At 45.3% G+C, this 19,277-nt stretch overlaps 2 protein-coding genes and 1 non-coding gene across 7 annotated transcripts in view; all 3 read left to right on the forward strand.

The window, feature by feature from the left end:
- The first annotated feature begins 500 nt into the window (after window positions 1-500).
- nifk (nucleolar protein interacting with the FHA domain of MKI67) lies at window positions 501-17,493 on the forward strand. The gene is made up of 6 exons (XM_088383925.1): window positions 501-754; window positions 998-1,126; window positions 4,839-4,947; window positions 5,508-5,719; window positions 16,700-16,759; window positions 17,021-17,493. The coding sequence occupies exons 1-6, from the start codon at window positions 638-640 to the stop codon at window positions 17,201-17,203; spliced, it is 810 nt and encodes a 269-aa protein (XP_088240051.1). The 5' UTR covers window positions 501-637; the 3' UTR covers window positions 17,204-17,493.
- Window positions 16,797-16,928, forward strand: LOC148394618 (small nucleolar RNA ACA64). Its single transcript, XR_015860129.1, has one exon. It is a non-coding gene; the product is annotated as a small nucleolar RNA ACA64 (small nucleolar RNA).
- A 381-nt stretch (window positions 17,494-17,874) lies between the features above and the next one.
- clasp1a (cytoplasmic linker associated protein 1a) overlaps window positions 17,875-19,277 on the forward strand; it is a 79,768-nt gene continuing 78,365 nt past the window's right edge. Inside the window, exon 1 of one of the 5 annotated variants that reach the window (XM_088383919.1) lies at window positions 17,875-18,034. The gene's annotated coding sequence lies outside the window, so the exon portion shown is untranslated. The remainder of the gene's footprint in view (window positions 18,035-19,277) is intronic. The other 4 variants (XM_088383921.1, XM_088383922.1, XM_088383923.1 and 1 more) reach the window with 4 other exon arrangements.

The following is a 19,277-nucleotide window of genomic DNA, read 5'->3' on the forward strand; positions in this document are numbered from 1 at the left end:
AGGTAGGTAGGTAGGTAGGTAGGTAGGTAGGTAGGTAGGTAGGTAGGTAGGTAGGTAGGTAGGTAGGTAGGTAGGTAGGTAGGTAGGTAGGTAGGCGGGCGGGCAGGCAGGCAGGCAGGCAGATAAAGTAAATAAACAATAAGCAGAAGCGCCAAACCACAGAAAACACACAATGTCAGTGAAATACCAGCAGGAGGTGTTGCTGTAGAGCCGACATGGCATCACCAGCAAGCCCACCAGAAAGTTAGAGGAGCACAAGCCTGGTGTTTCCCAACCACTTTTAAGCAGCAGAACTCCCAAAACACAGACCAGTTGCTGCTGTGTTCGATGGCGTGGTTTCAACATGGATGGCAAGTCTATGACGTAGGTTTTCAACATTTCGTGCACTTCAGAGGGGGGTGGGGTGTAAATCAAGAATTTGGACATGGCCCCTCCCAACTCTTCTGTAGTCTCACGCCATACCGATCGAGGGCGCTGCAAATTATTTCAGCCACACCACAAACGTGTAACTTGTTACTCGTTGACCTTGCGTCACCACATGGTCAACCGGATGTTGAGATCAACGTGGTATCAGTAGAAGTAGAAGGTTTATTTTTCTTATTCCACAATTAATGCCACTCAGTGATCACTAACCGACATGACTGAAAGTAAAGGAAAAGCGAGTTCTATGCCCGGAAAACAGTTACTGTCGTTGAATCCTGAGCAAGAAAATGAGTTCAAAAAGAAGGTAAAGGAGATGAAGAAGTTCAACAAGGTGGGTTAATGTTCATCATAAATCATAACCAAAACGACATTTAAAATACATAGTACGGACCGGGGAGGACTGCGTATTAAAGTTACCGTCCGTGGCATACGCTATGGTATTTCTAATTTGCTAATTTGACGGGTGTGTGTGTCAGGGTACGTTAAAATGTCCAGTTTGGATATAAAAAAATCTGTACGTTATTGTACTATATATGCGCGGATTGAACCTGAAAATGTGTGTTCTGTTTTACAGGGCAACCGTTTGATACCTGGCGTGGTATATGTCGGCCATTTGCCACTTGGGCTCTTTGAGCCACAGCTCCGAGACTACTTCGAACAGTTTGGAACAGTTTTACGGCTACGACTATCCAGGAGTAAAAAGGTAAGGAAACGTCTCATTTTAACGGAATCATGATAGACGTGAGCAATGTTCCTTCAAAATTTTCAAGTGTCTGGGCATACACAAAAGGTCCTTGAGCACACTGGGGACCACTGATCAAAACCTTTGATCATAGCATGTTACATGGCTTATTAAAAGAATCAAATCACAGTAGCAGTTTTCATTACTTTTAATATGAGTGATTTGGCTCACTTTAAATGAAAAACACAATCTTGTTGGTGTATATAAGATATTTTGTGTGTTTTATGTGTGTTAGCGTCCTGCTTTGGCCATGGTAAAAGTCATTCTTTGGCCTGGGTGTGGAAGAAATGAGTTCTATACACCTTTACTGACAACATTTTGTTCACGTTAAAACATTCACATTTTCCAAAATGACGTGCTGAAGCATGTGATACAGTGTAAATTCCTGTAACTCTTTGTCTGTAAAATATCTAATTACACAGTTTATTTATTTATTTATTTTTAAATAAATGTCAAAGGTACTGGTTAACACGTCAGCCTCAAAGTTCAGAGGGTGCAGGCTTGAATCCGCCTCCGGCCCTCCCTGTGTGGAGTTTGCATGTTCTCCCCATGCCCGCGTGGGTTCTCTCTCACATCCCAAAAACATGCTTGGTAGGCTAATTGAGCACTCCAAATTGCCCATAGGTGTGAGTGCGAGTGCAGATGGTTGTTAGTCTCTGTGTGCCCTGCAATTGGCAATCGGTTCAGGGTGTCCCCCACCTACTGCCCGATGACTGGTAGGATAGGCTCCAGCACGCCTGCGACGCCCGTGTGGGCAAGCAGAACAAAAAATGGATGGATGCATGAATGTCACTAGAATATGTACAAATTTAACTTTAATTTGTTTACTTATTTGTCACATCTGTCCTCACTTCACCAATGGCTGTACACTTTGGCTTTGCTGTGTATTTTGCAGAGTAGACCTTTTTCACTCATACCAGCTCTGCCGAACCCCTGAAGCCGACTCACCGAACCCCTAGGGTTCGATCGAACCCAGGTTAAGAACCGCTGGTTTAGATGGAATATTGGACCTGAGAGAATGTAAAGTTTAATTTAGCCATTTAAAGTTTATAAACGATGTGGCGTCATTTTGGGGTGTGGCGTTATCTGGAGGCAAAAAGATGTAGCACGCTTGCTTGAACATCCATCCATCCATCCATCCATCCATCCATCCATCCATCCATCCATCCATCCATCCATCCATCCATCCATCCATCCATCCATCCATCCATCCATCCATCCATCCATCCATCCATCCATCCATCCATCCATCCATCCATCCATCCATCCATCCATCCATCCATCCATCCATCTTCTTCCGCTTATCCGGGGTCGGGTCGCGGGGGCAGCAGCTTTAGGACGGACTCCCAGACTTCCCTCTCCCCAGCCACTTCATCCAGCTCATCCCGGGGGATCCCAAGGCGTTCCCAGGCCAGCTGAGAGACATAGTCTCTCCAGCGCGTCCTGGGTCGTCCCCGGGGTCTCCTACCGGTGGGACATGCCCGGAACACCTCCCCAGGGAGGCGTCCAGGAGGCATCCTGATAAGATGCCCGAGCCACCTCATCTGGCTCCTCTCAACGTCTACTCCGAGTCTCTCCCGGATGACCGAGCTTCTCACCCTATCTCTAAGGGAGAGCCCGGACATCCTGCGGAGAAAACTCATTTCGGCCGCTTGTATCCGAGATCTCGTTCTTTCGGTCACGACCCATAGCTCGTGACCATAGGTGAGGGTAGGAGCGTAAATCGACCGGTAAATTGAGAGCTTTGCCTTTTGGCTCAGCTCTCTTCACAACAACGGACCGGTACAGGGTCCGCATTACTGCCGACGCTGCACCGATCCGCCTGTCGATCTCACGCTCCATCCTCCCCTCACTTGTGAACAAGACTCCAAGATACTTGAACTCCTCCACTTGGGGCAGGATCTCATCCCTGATCCGGGATGCTTGGCCATCCGGTACCTGTCAGCTGCCTCCGGAGTCCCGCAGGCCAAAACGGCCCGATAGGACTCCTTCTTCAGCTTGACGGCATCCCTTACCGCCGGTGTCCACCAGCGGGTTCGGGGATTGCCGCCACGACAGGCACCAACGACCTTACGGCCACAGCTCCGGTCGGCCGCCTCAACAATGGAGGCGCGGAACATGGTCCACTCAGACTCAATGTCCCCCGCCTCCCCCGGGACGTGGGAAAAGCTCTGCCGGAGGTGGGAGTTGAAGCTCTTCCTGACAGGAGATTCTGCCAGACGTTCCCAGCAGACCCTCACAGAGCGTTTGGGTCTGCCAGGTCGGACCGGCATCTTCCCCCACCATCGGAGCCAACCCACCACCAGGTGGTGATCAGTTGACAGCTCCGCCCCTCTCTTCACCCGAGTGTCCAAAACATGCGGCCGCAAATCCGATGACACGACTACAAAGTCGATCATCGAACTGCGGCCTAGGGTGTCCTGGTGCCAAGTGCATACATGGACACCCTTATGTTTGAACATGGTGTTCATTATTGAAAATCCGTGTCGAGCACAGAAGTCCAACAATAGAACACCGCTCGGGTTCAGATCAGGGGGGCCGTTCCTCCCAATCACGCCCTTCCAGGTCTCACTGTCATTGCCCACGTGAGCATTGAAGTCACCCAGTAGAACGATAGAGTCCCCAGAAGGAGCGCTCTCCAGCACTTCCTCCAGGGACCCCAAGAAGGGTGGGTACTCTGAGCTGCTGTTTGGTGCATAGACACAAACAACAGTCAGGACCCGTCCCCCCACCCGAAGGCGGAGGGAGGCTACCCTCTCGTTCACCGGGGTGAACCCCAATGTGCAGGCGCCCAGCCGGGGGGCAATAAGTATACCCACACCTGCTCGACGCCTCTCACCGTGGGCAACTCCAGAGTGGAAGAGAGTCCAGCCCCTCTCGAGAGGGCTTGTACCGGAACCCAAACTGTGTGTGGAGGCTAGTCCGACTATATCTAGTCGGAATTTTTCTGCCTCGCACACCAGCTCGGGCTCCTTTCCAGCCAGAGAGGTGACATTCCATGTCCCAAGAGCCAGCTTCTGCAGCCGGGGATCAGACCGCCAAGGTCCCTGCCTTTGGCTGCTGCCCAGCTCACATTGCACCCGACCCCTACGGCCCCTCCCACAGGTGGTGAGCCCATGGGAAGGGGGACCCACGTTTCCATTTCGGGCTATGCCCGGCCGGGCCCCATGGGCGAAGGCCCGGCCACCAGACGCTCACCTTCGAGCCCCGCCTCCAGGCCTGGCTCCAGAGGGAGGCCCCGGTGACCCGCGTCCGGGCGAGGGAAAACAAAGTCCATTTGTGTTTTTCGTCATAAGGGGCTTTGGGTGAGCCGTGCTTTGTCTGACCCCTCACCTAGGACCCGTTTGGCATGGGTGACCCTACCAGGGGCATGAAGCCCCCGACAACATGGCTCCTAGGATCATAGGGGCACGCAAACCCCTCCACCACGATAAGGTGACGACTCACGGAGGGGGCTTGCTTGAACACGCAGGTTAAAATATCTCAACAGTGTGTTTGCCTAAGAAAGAATGTGAAAAATGACCAGTTCAGTGAACATGTGACGAAACTCACTCTCCTCCATCGTAAGTGTTAAAATATAAGTACTTGAATGATGACGTTTGGTGGTGTGGTCACAAGTGCTGTTATGATTCTTTTCTCTTATATAATTCTTTTAATATGCTACTGTTTTCAGACGGGTGGAAGCAAAGGCTACGCATTCGTGGAGTTTGATTGTGATGAAGTCGCCAAAATTGTAGCTGAGACTATGAACAACTACCTGATGGGAGAGAGACTCATTAAATGTGAGTATTGTGTAGGGTGTGCCTCCGATATCACTAAGATTAAGTCTCAAATTTAAACAAGAACTGGTTTGATCATACTAGGCCCTCTATGTACCAGTACCGTACCAGAAAGGAAAGCGACACTAGTATTGATTAGCAGAAAGAAGCACAGTGACACAGTTTCCATGTTGCATAAGAATGTAAAAAAACAACCATAATAATTGCAATATATCAGCCAGCCTGATTTAGCCGATCGGATGCGTGGAAAGTCCACAAAGAGCACGTAATGCTCGTGCATGTGCCTTGAAATTGATATCAGACATGTTGAATAAAGTGCCAATGACTTTCCATGGTGCCCAGTTTTGTTTGATTTGTATGCATTGGATTTGTGAGCTATTGTCTCAAAAGAATCATCTTATCTAAATCAGCATTCATTCATTTAAGTCATTCATTTGAAGTGTGGATAAAGTCGGTTCCGTAAATGTTTACTTTTTATTCATTCTAATTGTGTTGTAATGTAAGCTGATTTATAAAATGCACATGCAAATATTCTCAACCTACTGCGCATCCCCTTTTTGTAGGTCATGTAATTCCACCAGAGAAATTGCACGAGAAGCTGTTTGCCGGCTCCCAGAGGACTTTCAAAAAGCCTTCTAAGCCAGCTGTTGCCCGCTACAACATGGAGCGAACAAGTGACCAAGCTTCCAAAATGACCAACAAGCTCTTACACAAAGAGAGAAAGCTCCGCAAGAGGCTTGCAGCACAAGGCATTGATTATGACTTCCCAGGATTTGTAAGTGTTTCCCTATTTCCTAGTGCTCATTTATGAAGGGGAATTATACACCAACAAAAACAATACTTACTTTTCCTTTTTGTACCGATGTGTTTTATTGCCCTCACAATGTCCTGCATTGTCGCATTTTGGGGGGAAATTTATTTGACAAAAATCGAGACCCAGAACAGTAGAGCTCTGACTTGCACTCAAAATCCCTGTCTGTTAAGAAATATGGTCAGAGCGTGCGCTGTTTCACTCTTATTGTTAGGAAACTCAGAGCATTGTTCAAACGTGCCGTTCTAGGGCTAGGCGATATGGTTGAAAAGTACAGCATGATATACAGTATCTCACAAAAGTGAGTACACCCCTCTCATTTCTGCAATGTTTTAATTATATCTTGTCATGGGACAACACTGAAGAAATGACAGTTTGATCCAATGTTAAGTAGTCACTGTAGAGCTTGGATAGCAAACTAAATTTATTGTTACTTCAAAGTGACTCAAAATACAACAATGAATGTGTAAAATGCTGGCAACAAAAGTGAGTACACCCCAACTGAAAATCTCAAAATTAAGCCAAAATTGGGACCAATTAGGCGTTTTTCCTCCCTGTGGAATGCGACTAGTTAGTGTACTGAGGTGTTAGGTGTGATTGGCAATTAGGTGTATTAAATTAGGTATTTTCACTCTCATACTGGTCACAGGAAGTTCAACATGGCACCTCATGGTAAAGAACTCTGAGGATCTAAAAAAAAGAATTATTGCTCTACATAAAGATGGCCTAAGCTATAAGAAGATTGCCAACACACTGAAACTGAGCTGTAGCACGGTGGCTAAGACCATACAGCGGTTTAAGAGGACAATCTCTGTTAGAGATTTGCTCACTCCAACTTATTTTGCAAGAACCACATTGGAGACAAGCAAGTTCTTTTAGACACCTGCAGGTGGAGAGTTCACACGTTGAAGGAGTGAAGTCTGAACCCTTGTTCCTGCGAGGGGATATTTATTAAGAGAAACAGAGTGGGGGTTTGGGTAAACTGGCTAAAGCCCTTGTCCTCTAGTCTAAACATGTCAGGGGATGTTTTACGACCTTGTAATAAGGAGGACAAGGTAAGGTATTTATTACCTGTTGCATTCCAACATAATCCTATGATAAAGATAACCTGGAAAACCCTAACATCTCCCTCCTGTTTTATCATATGATTATGCTACCCCAAATAACAAAGACAAGTAAGAAAAAAAACACATATATATGTATAATGAAGAAAGAAGAATAGGAAAAATAATAAACAACAAACAATGATAGCAACACTTTCCAGTGAAGATGAGGCATTACCTTAATACCCCAGATCAAACTTATTGTGTAAGCGAAAAACCTGCTGGCCAGATGTTATTAGCAGGAAAATTCTTACACGGTCCCTTTGGCCTAGGCGACCAGAATGCTATCAATAAAAAAGAAAAAGAAAAACACAGAAACAGTACATCAATGTATCCATCACGTGCGAAGCATATTTGATGGTCAAATCAACAAGTTTCCGTAACACATGCTCAACAGAACAGCATCTACGCAATCCACGTCTCATTATCATCATCACATCTGTCACGTCTAAGAAGTTGTATATGTGCTCGTGTTTTCATCAGCTGATGATCTAGTCTGTAGGTGAGGTCTGGCGCACACACTCGTGTCCAGTTGGCGGGCAGCATCGGATAAACCTTGTGACCACAGAGCCACCAGCCATTCTGTATGAAGTATGTTCCGTTCGATGGTGTAGCCATGTTGGTTGGAGAGCCCTTACACCTTGAAAACGGCTCTCTCATCCTGGCACACAGCGGTGATGTCCAAAGCTCCCATCCAGTTTCCTCCTGGAGAGCAGTCGTCGTTAATGCATTTGTGGGTTCTGCAACCTTGGATGCAACATGTGTAGTCAGCAAGACTTGGAATGGTCCCTCCCGTCGTGGCTGGCCCAGTTCCTTCGTTTGACGACCTCGATGTAGACCCAGTCTCCTGGATTGATGGGGTTGTCGACCTGTGAGGAAGAAAGATCAGGCGGCAGTAAGTTTGTCTTTGACACAGTTTGAGCGTCCTGATCATACAATCCGCCAAGGACTGCTCCTCATCCGCTGCCCGCAACTCCCGTAGTCAACTGCAGTACCCATTCAACTGGCAAACAGGAGTGTCCGCGGGAAGAGCCCGAACACCTCCCAATGATTCCCCTCAACCAAAAACTATCCATGACAGGGGCGTTCCCACCCACTGCCTCCTGGTCCAACAGAGATTGTCTTAACCATGCCTTCCTTCTCCCCACACGCTCACACCTACACACACACACACACACACACACACACACACACACACACACACACACACACACACACACACACACACACACACACACACACACACACACACACACACACACACACACACACAGACACACAGACACACAGACACACAGACACACAGACACACAGACACAGACAGACACAGACACAGACACAGACACAGACACAGACAGACAGACAGACTCCAATCCATCTCTCATGCAGCCTCCCCTGATAGAATCTCCCACTGGCAACTGCACAGCAGACGCTTCAGCAGACAATCCCATACTCTGCTCCCTCACCTCCACCCCTTCATGTCGGCGCAGTCGTAGGTGGCCCCCCCTGCAGTCATCGACCCGCCAACTGTCGCCTTGTGACTCCCATGCATGACCGCGTGAATGTCAAAAACCGAACGCACCCAACTCTCTGACCATCCAACCTCCACTGTGGCACAAAAAACCCCACCACTGTACTGAGCAGGTACATCGAGCAACCTAGCCTCCTCCTGACTGCCAAATGTCCCGCTCCAAAATCCATAAAACTCGACCTCTACGTCCCAAGCTTGACGAGCCAAAATACCAGACATTGCTCTTGTTTCCTACCGTTTTAGCCTATTTGTTTTATCCAAATCCGTTCAATCTCTGATTATAATGCTTTTCTCTGTAGCCCTACGTATTTTTCAAATTTTTATTTATTTATTTATCAAATCTCCTCAGTTCTGTCAAACTCAGTGCACAATGGACCTCCCTTCCACTTTGAACCAAGCTTCACCAAATTTGGTAACGCCGTACCAAGGAGTGCGATTTGGTTGTCGGACACTCCAAGTCCATATCTTTTTGCCGCACTTCACCCTCTCAAGTTGGTGTTCTTTTGTTGTTGCTTCTGAGCGACCCCATCCATCTCTCTTGAATGAGTCCATTGTTCAAATGAGTCAATTTTCATCATTGTGAGTTCCTCCGCTTTTCACTGTCTTTTCTCGTCCCCGAGGATGTTGTCTGTCCTCCGGAGTGTACTTGTCCCCCTCCAAGCACAGGAGTCTTTTCTTGTCCTTTGCCAAAGGTCAAAGGTGCTTCAGAGCCAGGCACCATTTTGTAGTTGTTCACGGCTGCAGGCGAAGTCTCGGATTGGGTTTCAGGGACCCTGACAACTGAGAATGACAGGCTGGGACGTCAAACTTGTAAGACTATCTCCAAATGTAGCTGCTTCCATCAATTTGCTGGTAACATTTATTTACCAAACTTCAAATTCTCCTAATAACAGCGGTCTCGTTTTTATATCGTAAATCCTGCAACTCATCCTATTTTTTGAGCTACATTTTATCTATAGTTCCAATTTAATCGGACAGTATGTTATCTTCAGTATCATTATTGAAAATCAACTCATCGAGGTCTGCGTTCCACATCAAGCCCTGATCTGTATGTCTTGACCTCTCACATGTTATTGTCATGCTTGCTCAAAAATGTGACTCACACCACCACATTGGTCCCAACTCATCCAAGCTCTCCACACAACACCCATACATCACCCTCAACTCATGTTTCCCGGCAGAACAATCCACCAGTCCAAAAAAAACCCAACTAAAACAAGCAACTGGCAAACCAATCTGAATTTTCTTCCTCGTTTTCAAACTTGAAGAACTCAATCTCTCAGATCCAGCCCGCATCTAGAACCCTGCACAATCCTATAACACAACCAATCAATTATTCCCATCAAATGCAGCACTGCAAAATCCCAAATTCACAATCTAGCGTCTTCCAATTCCTGAAAGCATGTTCTGTCGTTTTTTTTTTTTTTTTTTTCTCTCTTCTTCGAATTTCTCATGTGAGCTCGACACTCAACATGCACCAGTGCGGATCAGTTTCTGCTCGCAAACAGATCTCTCTCCCCTCCTCTCATCCCCATCCGTCAAAATTGTTTCCGCTCTGCGGCGCAAACCGAACAGACAACAGTCTAGCAAATCTCCCCACACTAAAAGTTTAGCCAATCCTCATCAACCTGGGACCCCAACTCCAACACACACGCACACACATGCACAGCTCTCGCGTGCGGAAGGCAGGCCCCAGCAACAATGATTCGCCACAGGCTGGCCACCTCCTGCGGTCGATCACAAGCTGGTCCCTCCCATGCACACGAGGACAGCACATTCCAACCCCATCCATCTATCCTCTAGAAGCAAGCTGCACCTCTCCATCACTTGATCTGCACACCCCAACTCCAGTGTAACACAAACTGATCTCCAGTCATCCGTAATTTGCCACATTATTATTATTATTATTATTATTATTATTATTATTATTATTATTATTATTATTATTATTATTATTATTATCATTAAACTCCTCTTGCCCCTCGCCTGAGCCGCGGCCCGAGCTGCGGCCCTGCACCCGCTCACAGGGGCCCCACTGTCTCCTGGTCCGACAAACACCCGTGACCTCATCAGTCTTCATCCCTCCAGCCCCTGTCTCCTGAGTTCGTTCCCACCTCCCCGCGAAGATCTCAACCACACCCCAGCACCTCCACCACTTCTTCCACATTTCAAATTTCCTTGTATTCCATACATATTCTTCCACTTCAACACGTATCGCACACAACCAAGAAATCCACCCGCCATGAGCCTCCCATCCCAAAGAAGAGCAGAGCAAGAGACCCACCGTTCCCACTTCCCATCTCAACCTTAGCAGTTCAAGGCTTTACAATTCTTTTTCAAATTTTTTTCTTTGAGGATCCTCAATGCAGGTTCAAATTGACCCCTCAACAGATCACTAGCCCGTTCTACTGCCGTGGATCAACGCCAGAACTGCCCCTCAGTCACTCCATCCCACCAGCCACACACTCAACCACACCAACTCCAGCGCTCCTTCAGGCCTATCCAGGGATGGGTGTAAAACCCTCCCAAACAGCTTTGGAAAAACGGACAAAAGAAAAAATCTACGCCCTTCTTCAATTAAGAAAAAGAAGCTCTGTTTTTCTTAGCCCGTTTCTTCCACTGGGACTTGAACCCAAGCTATTCTTTGGCTTGGAAAAACATACAAAGAAAAATCTACGCCCTTCTTTGATTAACAAAAAAGAAGCTCTGTGTTTCTTAGCACGTTCCTTCCACTGGGACTCTAACCCAAGCCAGATCCCTCAGCTCGGAAAAACAGACAAAGAAGAGTCTACACACTTCTTCGATGAACGAAAAAGAAGCTCTGCTTTTCTTAGCCTGTTTCTTCCACTGGGACTCAAACCCAAGCTGGCTCTCGTGCACCTCTACGTGTTACGCGTTTAACAACACAACACAACTTCAGGCCTTTAACTTACTTGTCCCCTGGTTCGTTGCACTGCCGGGTCCCGTCAATCCACCTCTGTCAGACGAAGGCAGACCTAAGATGCTGGCCCAGCGAAGAATTCTCTTCCCAGGACTTTCTTCTCCAGGTCCTCCTAATGGACACTGGCTTGTCGACAATGCAGCACGTCCTCCTTCGTCAGCCAGATAGCGGGTATGAGGGATCCCGGGTTTCGGCACCAAAATGTTAGAGATTTGCTCACTCCAACTTATTTTGCAAGAACCACATGGGAGACAAGCAAATTCTTTTAGACACCTGCAGGTGGAGAGTTCACACGTTGAAGGAGTGAAGTCTGAACCCTCGTTCCTGCGAGGGGATATTTATTAAGAGAAACAGAGTGGGGGTTTGGGTAAACTGGCTAAAGCCCTTGTCCTCTAGTCTAAACATGTCAGGGGATGTTTTACGACCTTGTGATAAGGAGGACAAGGTAAGGTATTTATTACCTGTTGCATTCCAACATAATCCTATGATAAAGATAACCTGGAAAACCCTAACAATCTCCATTCAAAACAGGCCTCGCCATAGTTGACCAAAGAAGTTGAGTGCGCGCGCTCAGCATCATATTCAGAGGTTGGCTTTGGAAAACAGGCGTATGAGTGCTGAGCATTGCTGTAGAGGTTGAAGGGGTGGGGGGTCAGTCTGTCAGTACTCAGACCATACGCCGCACACTGCATTCAATTGGTCTGCATGGCTGTCGTCCCAGGAAAAAGCCTCTTCTAAAAAAGATTTTGTTGAAGACAAGCAGACTAAGGATATGGGTTACTGGAACCATGTCCTGTGTCTGATGAGACCAAGATAAACATTTGGTTCAGATGCTGTCCAGCACGTGTGGCGGCAACCAGGTGAAGAGTACAAAGACAAGTGTGTCTTGCCTACAGTCAAGCATGGTGGTGGGAGCGTCATGGTCTGGGGCTGTATGAGTGCTGCTAGCACTGGGGAGCTATAGTTCATTGAGGGAACAATGAATGCCAACATGTACTGTGGAATACTGAAGCAGAGAATGATCCCCTCCCTCCGTAAACTGGACCGCGGAGCAGTATTCTAACACGATAATGACCCCAAACACACCTCCAAGACGACCACTGCCTTCCTAAAGAAGCTGAGGGTGAAGGTGATGGACTGGCCAAGCATGTCCCCAGACCTAAACATCCGTGGGGCATCCTCAAATGCAAGGTGGAGGAGCGCAAGGTCTCCAACATCCACCAGCTCTGTGATGTCATCATGGAAGAGTGAAGATTATTTGGTGCTTCCGTTCTGAGACATGCATGCGCAACCCAACTGTGATGCCCCTGCCCCCATGTGTGGAGAGTGGAGATCCAGGCCATATTTTACAGGCAGTATTATAGTTTAACGCGTTCAATGAACGAAGGTTTATGAACTCGTTCATATTTTGGACGAATGTGAATTGTGCGTAGCACATATTTTCTCCATGGACGTTTTTGTGAACGTGCTCATTTTGGGACGATTAAATGGTTTTGAACGGCAGTTTACTTACATTCAAGAATGCCAGGTTTTCTCTTCTGAGACGTCAAAATAAAATCCCGCAAAACACACTGTAAACAAGTCTTAAATAGGCAGGGTGAAAAGATTTGGCAACCTTGGTCACAAACAGTCGCATGGCGTGATGATGGACCCTCTATTCGATGAAAACTCGTGTCATGCAACAGGCAGCCCTGCCCCCACTCGCACTTAAGTGTTGAATGTGAGGAGTGTTTTTTTTTTAAACATGTTCAATAAATGGTTTTCCAATTTCAAAAACATGATCGTGTAAAATGTAAATGATTGAGATTTCAATATTGAACAGAATAATCGTGATAATGATTTTTACCCATAATCGAACAGCCCTGATATATATTGAATATTTTTAGTTTTTTTACTGAATGAGACAAGTGCGCTTTGACTCCACTCACGCGCACAAAGAGTGATGTTAGGCCATTAGAGTGAATTTCCAACACACCCTATGCTGATGACAGCGAACAAGTTCCAGTTTCATTTTTAATTTTGGCTTCTAACTACAGAAAGGTTTTTCTTTTTTAGTTTAAAATTGTTTAGCTTAACTACAATCCTGCCTTGGTTTAAAGGTGTTTAGCTCTTGCATCTGTAAACCCTTGCTGTGGCATAAGGAAGGTGCATGTTGAATGAGCGATATGTCACAGATTTGTTGCCATCTGTCTATGACTGGTACTACTACTTCTGCTTCCATTTCCTCTACTTCAGGGGTGTCCAAACTTTTTTTAGTGAGGGGCAAATACAGAAAAATAAACAAAGGGCCGGGCCACACACTAGAGGTGACATACTGACACATGAATACTGTGTATTGTGAAGAACATTGCACTCAGTGGGAGCAGTGATGCTGTCCTTTGGATCGAAGGATGGCTGACATGTCAGGAGAAAGTTTGGTGGTTGAGACACGAAGGACTTCACAAAGATGGCTATCAGTTATTCTGGTTCTCAGTCTGCTTTTGTTCTGATTGAACAGAGAAAATGTTTGTTCACATATGTATGTCGAGCCGAACAGGCTCATCATTCTTTTTGCGTGGCGTCTCATCAGAGGAAACTTGGCATTATCCAAACTCTGATAGAATTCGGGGAGGGGGAGAAGCTGATGCTGACTCTTCAGAGAATCATCACATTGAATTTCAATCAGCTCTAACTGCAGACTCTCTTCCACTTCTTCTGCATCCACCAGGAAGGGGGTCGAGAACAGCTTGATTTGTTTTTCAATGGCAGAAAAATCTTGGAAACGCTGGTTGAATTCCGTCATGAGAGAGGAAATCACAGACACATATTTCTCCTTTTTAGCAGAAAGGTCGGCGTTTGGAAAAGCAGACTTGATTTCAGACAGCGCAGGGAAGTGTGCAGCATTAAAGCCTCGTAGTTGTGTCTCAAACAGGCGGAGCTTTACGCAGAAGGCTTTCATGTGCGCATGCAGTTGTGGCACCAGCTGTTCTTTGCCTTGTAGGTTCTTGTTCAGTGTATTCAGATGATGCGTAAGATCAACTAAAAATGCCAGATTTGCCAGCCACAGAGGGTCACTTAACTCATGAAGAGGTCGGCCCTTCTCTTTTAAAAACTGGTCGATTTCTGATCTCAGCGAAAAAAACCGCTGCAGCACAGAGCCGCGACTGAGCCAGCGCACATCAGAGTGGTAGAGTACATCCCCGTATTCAGCATCCACATCAGATAGGAAAGCCTGAAATTCTCTGTGGTACAGTCCTCTCGCTCAGATTACGTTGACAGTTTTTACGACAATGTTCATCACGTCGCCCAGCTGGACAGTCTTGGCACACAGTGCTTCTTGGTGGATTATACAGTGCATCCTAACAGCCTCACCTCCGCTCTCTTTTACCTTGGCGCACACCAAAGATGCCATTCCTTTGCGCTCGCCAGTCATGGCCGGAGCTCCGTCCGTTGTTACTCCACAGAGCTTGTCCCATTTAAGCCCCATCTTTTCAACTGCCTCTGACACAGCTTCAAAAATATCTTTTCCCGTCGTTGTGCCTTTTAGGCTCATCATATCAAGCAGCTCCTCCGTACAGCAAAAATTATCATCTACTCCCCGCAAAAAAATTAACAGTTGCGCGGTGTCTGTGTCATCTGTGCTCTCATCGCATGCTATTGAGTAAAAATCAAAAGCACAAGCCTTGTCTCTCAGCTGGAGTTTCACGTTCACTGACAAGTCCTCAATTCTCCACACCACTGTGTTTCTGGATAAGCTCACGTTGTTGAAATCCAGCACTTTTTCTGGGCACATTACTTCCATGACTTTGAGGCACTGCTTTATGAAATCACCGTCTGAAAACGGTTTGCCGCGCTGGGCAATAAGTTTAGCGACTTCATAACTTGCTCTTGTGGAGTTTTCCTGTGTTTTGTTGGCACGAAAAAAAAAAACTGCTGTTGAGCTTGCAGGCTAATTGCCATTTGCTTAACTTTCTGTGCTTGTTCAGCACCGGTGTACGATGTGTAACTCTGATGTTTGGTCTCATAGTGCCGACGGACATTATACTCTTTCATCACAGCAACATCTTCATTACAAATCAAACAGACACACTTTCCGTTGATTTCTTTGAAGAAATACTCATTTTCCCACCGTGTTTGAAATCTTCCACACTCACTCGTGATTTTGCGTTTCTTAGGTGCAGCCATTTCTGGTGACTAGCGGTAAAAGTTTTTCTTCGCTTGATTTCGTTTGTTTGGCGGGCTCCATCTAGTGTTGAAACTGAGAAGTGCAACAGAGTTGAGCTCAAGCTTCTTGTGCGGGCCATATTCAATTATGTTTTCAGAATTTGCTGCGGCCCAATAAAAACTGCGGCCCGCAGGCCGTAGTTTGGACACCCCTGCTGTACTTGCTTTTAGACAGGAGGCAAATACATTTGGTACATTACCACCACCTAATCATCACTGTCAGTACTGCACCAAAATGTATTTGCCAACCACGAAAATGAAGTCAACATGATTATGGAATGGAGATTTTGGGTGCTAGTCGAAGGTCTTTTTTTAGTATGTACACAAGTCCTACTGTAGTATAAGTCACAAGACCGGCCAAACTATTAAAATTGTGTTGCCTATAGTCTTTAAAAAATCTGGTAATTCTCAATGTATTTCAAGGTCAAAGTCATGTATTTATAATGTTTCAGGGATGAAGTCAATCTGTTTTCAGGGATATTGATCAACCTCTGATTTGTTGAAATTTTTATGGAATACAATCATGCATCACTGTGATGTCATTGTTAATATCCAGTAATCTAAAAATGAGTGTACGTAGATTAAAGGACATGCACAGTAGTTGAAGTGGAATTTGATACTGATCTGCAAATTAAATTCACTTCAAATAATATTCTACATCAGGGGTGTCAAACTCATTTTTTTCATGGGCCGCATTGTAATCATAGCTTCTTTCGGAGGGACATTGACTGTCAACCCAAATAAATGTACGAGCACCTGATATTATATACAGTATAAGCTACAAAACAAATTGAGAAATAACTCCTTTTCAAATCAGATGAGTAAAAACTGGTCAAATATTTAAAAAAAAAAAAAATTAAAAGTGAAGACAATTTGCAATTCTAGGAATGACACAAATTTGATGCACAATTTGTCTTCGCGGGCCACATAAAATGAAGTGGTGGGCTGTATCTAGCCCCCGGGCCTTGAGTTTGATGCCTGTGTTCTGCATAAATCACCGTGCTTAGTTAGACCAAAAGGCTGCAAATAACTTTGATGACTTAAAAGCACTTGTTTTCCCAAATTTGGTGGTAGAATTTCTAATTGTACAATCTTACAGCCATTCAACTATGTATGCATGTGTGTTTGAATAACTACAGCATTTTCACCCTGTGTTTTTCTTATAGGCTAGCCATGTACCCCAGAAGAAGAAGCCTGATTCCATGAATGAGTCTGCATGCAGTGATGTAAGAAGCGTAATTATCTTCCTACTGTTGGTGTGGCGCAGACTGAAAATGATCCCAGATGTGTCAGTGGTCTGGGGTCAGATAAATGTGCCTAAAGTAATGCGGTGCATTAAACTTGGCATGTTTGTCTCATAGTGACGAATGTGATAAACATTATGCACCAACATGTAGCTCCGATGTCACAGTACTCAAAAGCAAAGTTAAAACTGATAGGTTTTACTTAGTTCTACTGCCTTAACAAGTCCATCTCTTCTCCTTTAGGACACCACACCACTGTGCACGCCTTCTTTCCTGGAGCGAAGGAAGTCCATGGTCTGTGATGATGAGGATGAGATTGTTGTCAAGATGCCGTCTGTAGACAAAGACGAGTTCTCCTCAGAGGAAGAAGAAGAGGGGGAGGAAGAGACAGAGAAGGCCGGTGTGAAGGGTAGTGATTCTGAGTGACGAAACCTGTGGCACTATTGAGACATTTATATAGAGATGCGTAACCAGAATCTTGTTTTCTGGTGGACTCCTTTCTCTTGGTTTCAGAGCTGTTAGTGCATACTGTTCTGATGCAAGTTTTATTCATACAAATGTCACATCCTTCATCAAAAAGATCATATCATCAATGTCATTAATTGTGTTTGCAAAAAACTGAGCTGAAAATATGTATCATGTTGCATTTTTCAAAAAGTGTAATTACAACCGCATTTTTTTTCATTGTTTCAAATAAATGTTAATGTCCTCTTAAATCATGTTGGACAATATTTGGCTGCAGAAATATGTCCCTATTATGTGCCGTAGTTTTGATAGCTCAGGATTTGGATATGATTCCCTCAGCCTCAGTGGTTTTGTGCTGTTGTCACGGGACATCCGGGCCAGTGCGACTGCCTATATGGCAGACTTGTGTTTTTGTATATACTACTGAATTATACATCATACAAAAATGTCAAATTGTGATATATATGGTCATATACCAGCTATGAGACTCGCCGCACATGATTCTTTCGAGGAGGTAACTTCAAGTCAACGGTGTTTCGAAATTTAGTTTGTATGTATTACCGTCGTCCAGCAGATGTCACCATAGGATCTTCAGCAGTTCCGATTGGCCATGCGACAGTTCTCCAAGTGCCATCATCCTTCTACCTTCTGCGCATGCGCGCGACGATCCCATTCTTGTGCTGCAGGCAGCATTCCGGGTGGGGAGGGAAAAACACGATTCTTAGGCCATATACCGAAACAACACCAAGAGATGATTTGCCAAGACCATCAACAGTCTTCAAACTGATTATGGTAGGCATTTTAATAGTTTATCCTCACTGCTCGCTTCCTTTATTGTCATATTTGCTTCGTGCTGTGCCAGTTCCCTGACGTCTCATTGAAAGGGAGCGCTTCGCCACAATACAAGCTTTAGTTTTAATTCCTCATGCACAGTCTGACTATTATAAACAGGGCAGCTGTTTCCTCCTGGAAGCGGTGCATGTAAAGAATTATTTCTTGAGATTTTGATGCAGGTAGATTCTTTTGTGTCAAAAGTGTTGAGGCTGACAAGGTGTTTCTACTTGATTTGCTAGCAGTGATCGTCTGTCTGCGAGCTAGCAGGAGCGCAGCTAACACTGCACAAAAGCACACAAACTGGGTGGCAGCACAAATAATGTCAGACTGCCATATCAAGGGCACTTTAGGTATGAATGTCACATGATGTCGTCACGTAATTCCGTAGTACGCCGCGTGTGGTTGACGTTCCCCCTGTGTAATAATTAATAGGAATTGTTATAGATTAACGCTTTGGTGCAATATTGAGACGACTTTTACCGGTTCTAAACTCGTGGACACACTTGAACGTGCAGGAAACACTGTTTATCTGTCGATACCAAGAACCCATCAAGTGTGGTGATTGTAAATTGTATGTGGTAACTTGTTTGTAATCTTCTCTTTAACAGTTTTGCTGTCGCAGTAAAGGTATTGTCTCAAACAAATGTATAAAACCCACACTGGAAAAGGACACACTAATTTTTAAATATTTGAAAAACATCTGTATTGCTCATAAGATCGGGCCCATTTATCAGTTCAATAGAGCTCCAAGAAGCACGTTATTTCATATCGTCGGAAATTGTTTTCAAGAATTGGAAGTCAAAATACAGAGTGTGTTTGTGCGTGTGTGTGTATGAATGTGTACTGTCAATACAGTGGATAAACACGCCTGTGTCATATTTATGTGAAGTTGAGTGCCCAGCCCTCACAGGTATTTCCATGACAGTAGTCGGTCATGCAGCTGATCATGTGAGGCTCTCCTTAGAAGAGGGACATGTTTGAAAAGGATATACAGTATAGAATATACACTAATCCCTCGTTTTTTGCTGGGGTTACGTTCTGAAAAGAACCCGTGATTGGTGAAATCCGTGTAGTAGAAACGTTTTTTTTAACATTAATATACAGGTAATAACATTGAAACCAAAGGACAAAACTTGTTTTCAGGTCCAAGCATTTGTTTAACAAAGAGAAGTAAACACTTTCTTCCTGATAACTACAGTGA

Source organism: Syngnathus floridae, chromosome 8, assembly GCF_059516105.1.
Source record: "Syngnathus floridae isolate MCC-2025c chromosome 8, RoL_Sflo_1.0, whole genome shotgun sequence".
In the NCBI taxonomy this organism is placed as follows: Eukaryota; Metazoa; Chordata; class Actinopteri; order Syngnathiformes; family Syngnathidae; genus Syngnathus; species Syngnathus floridae.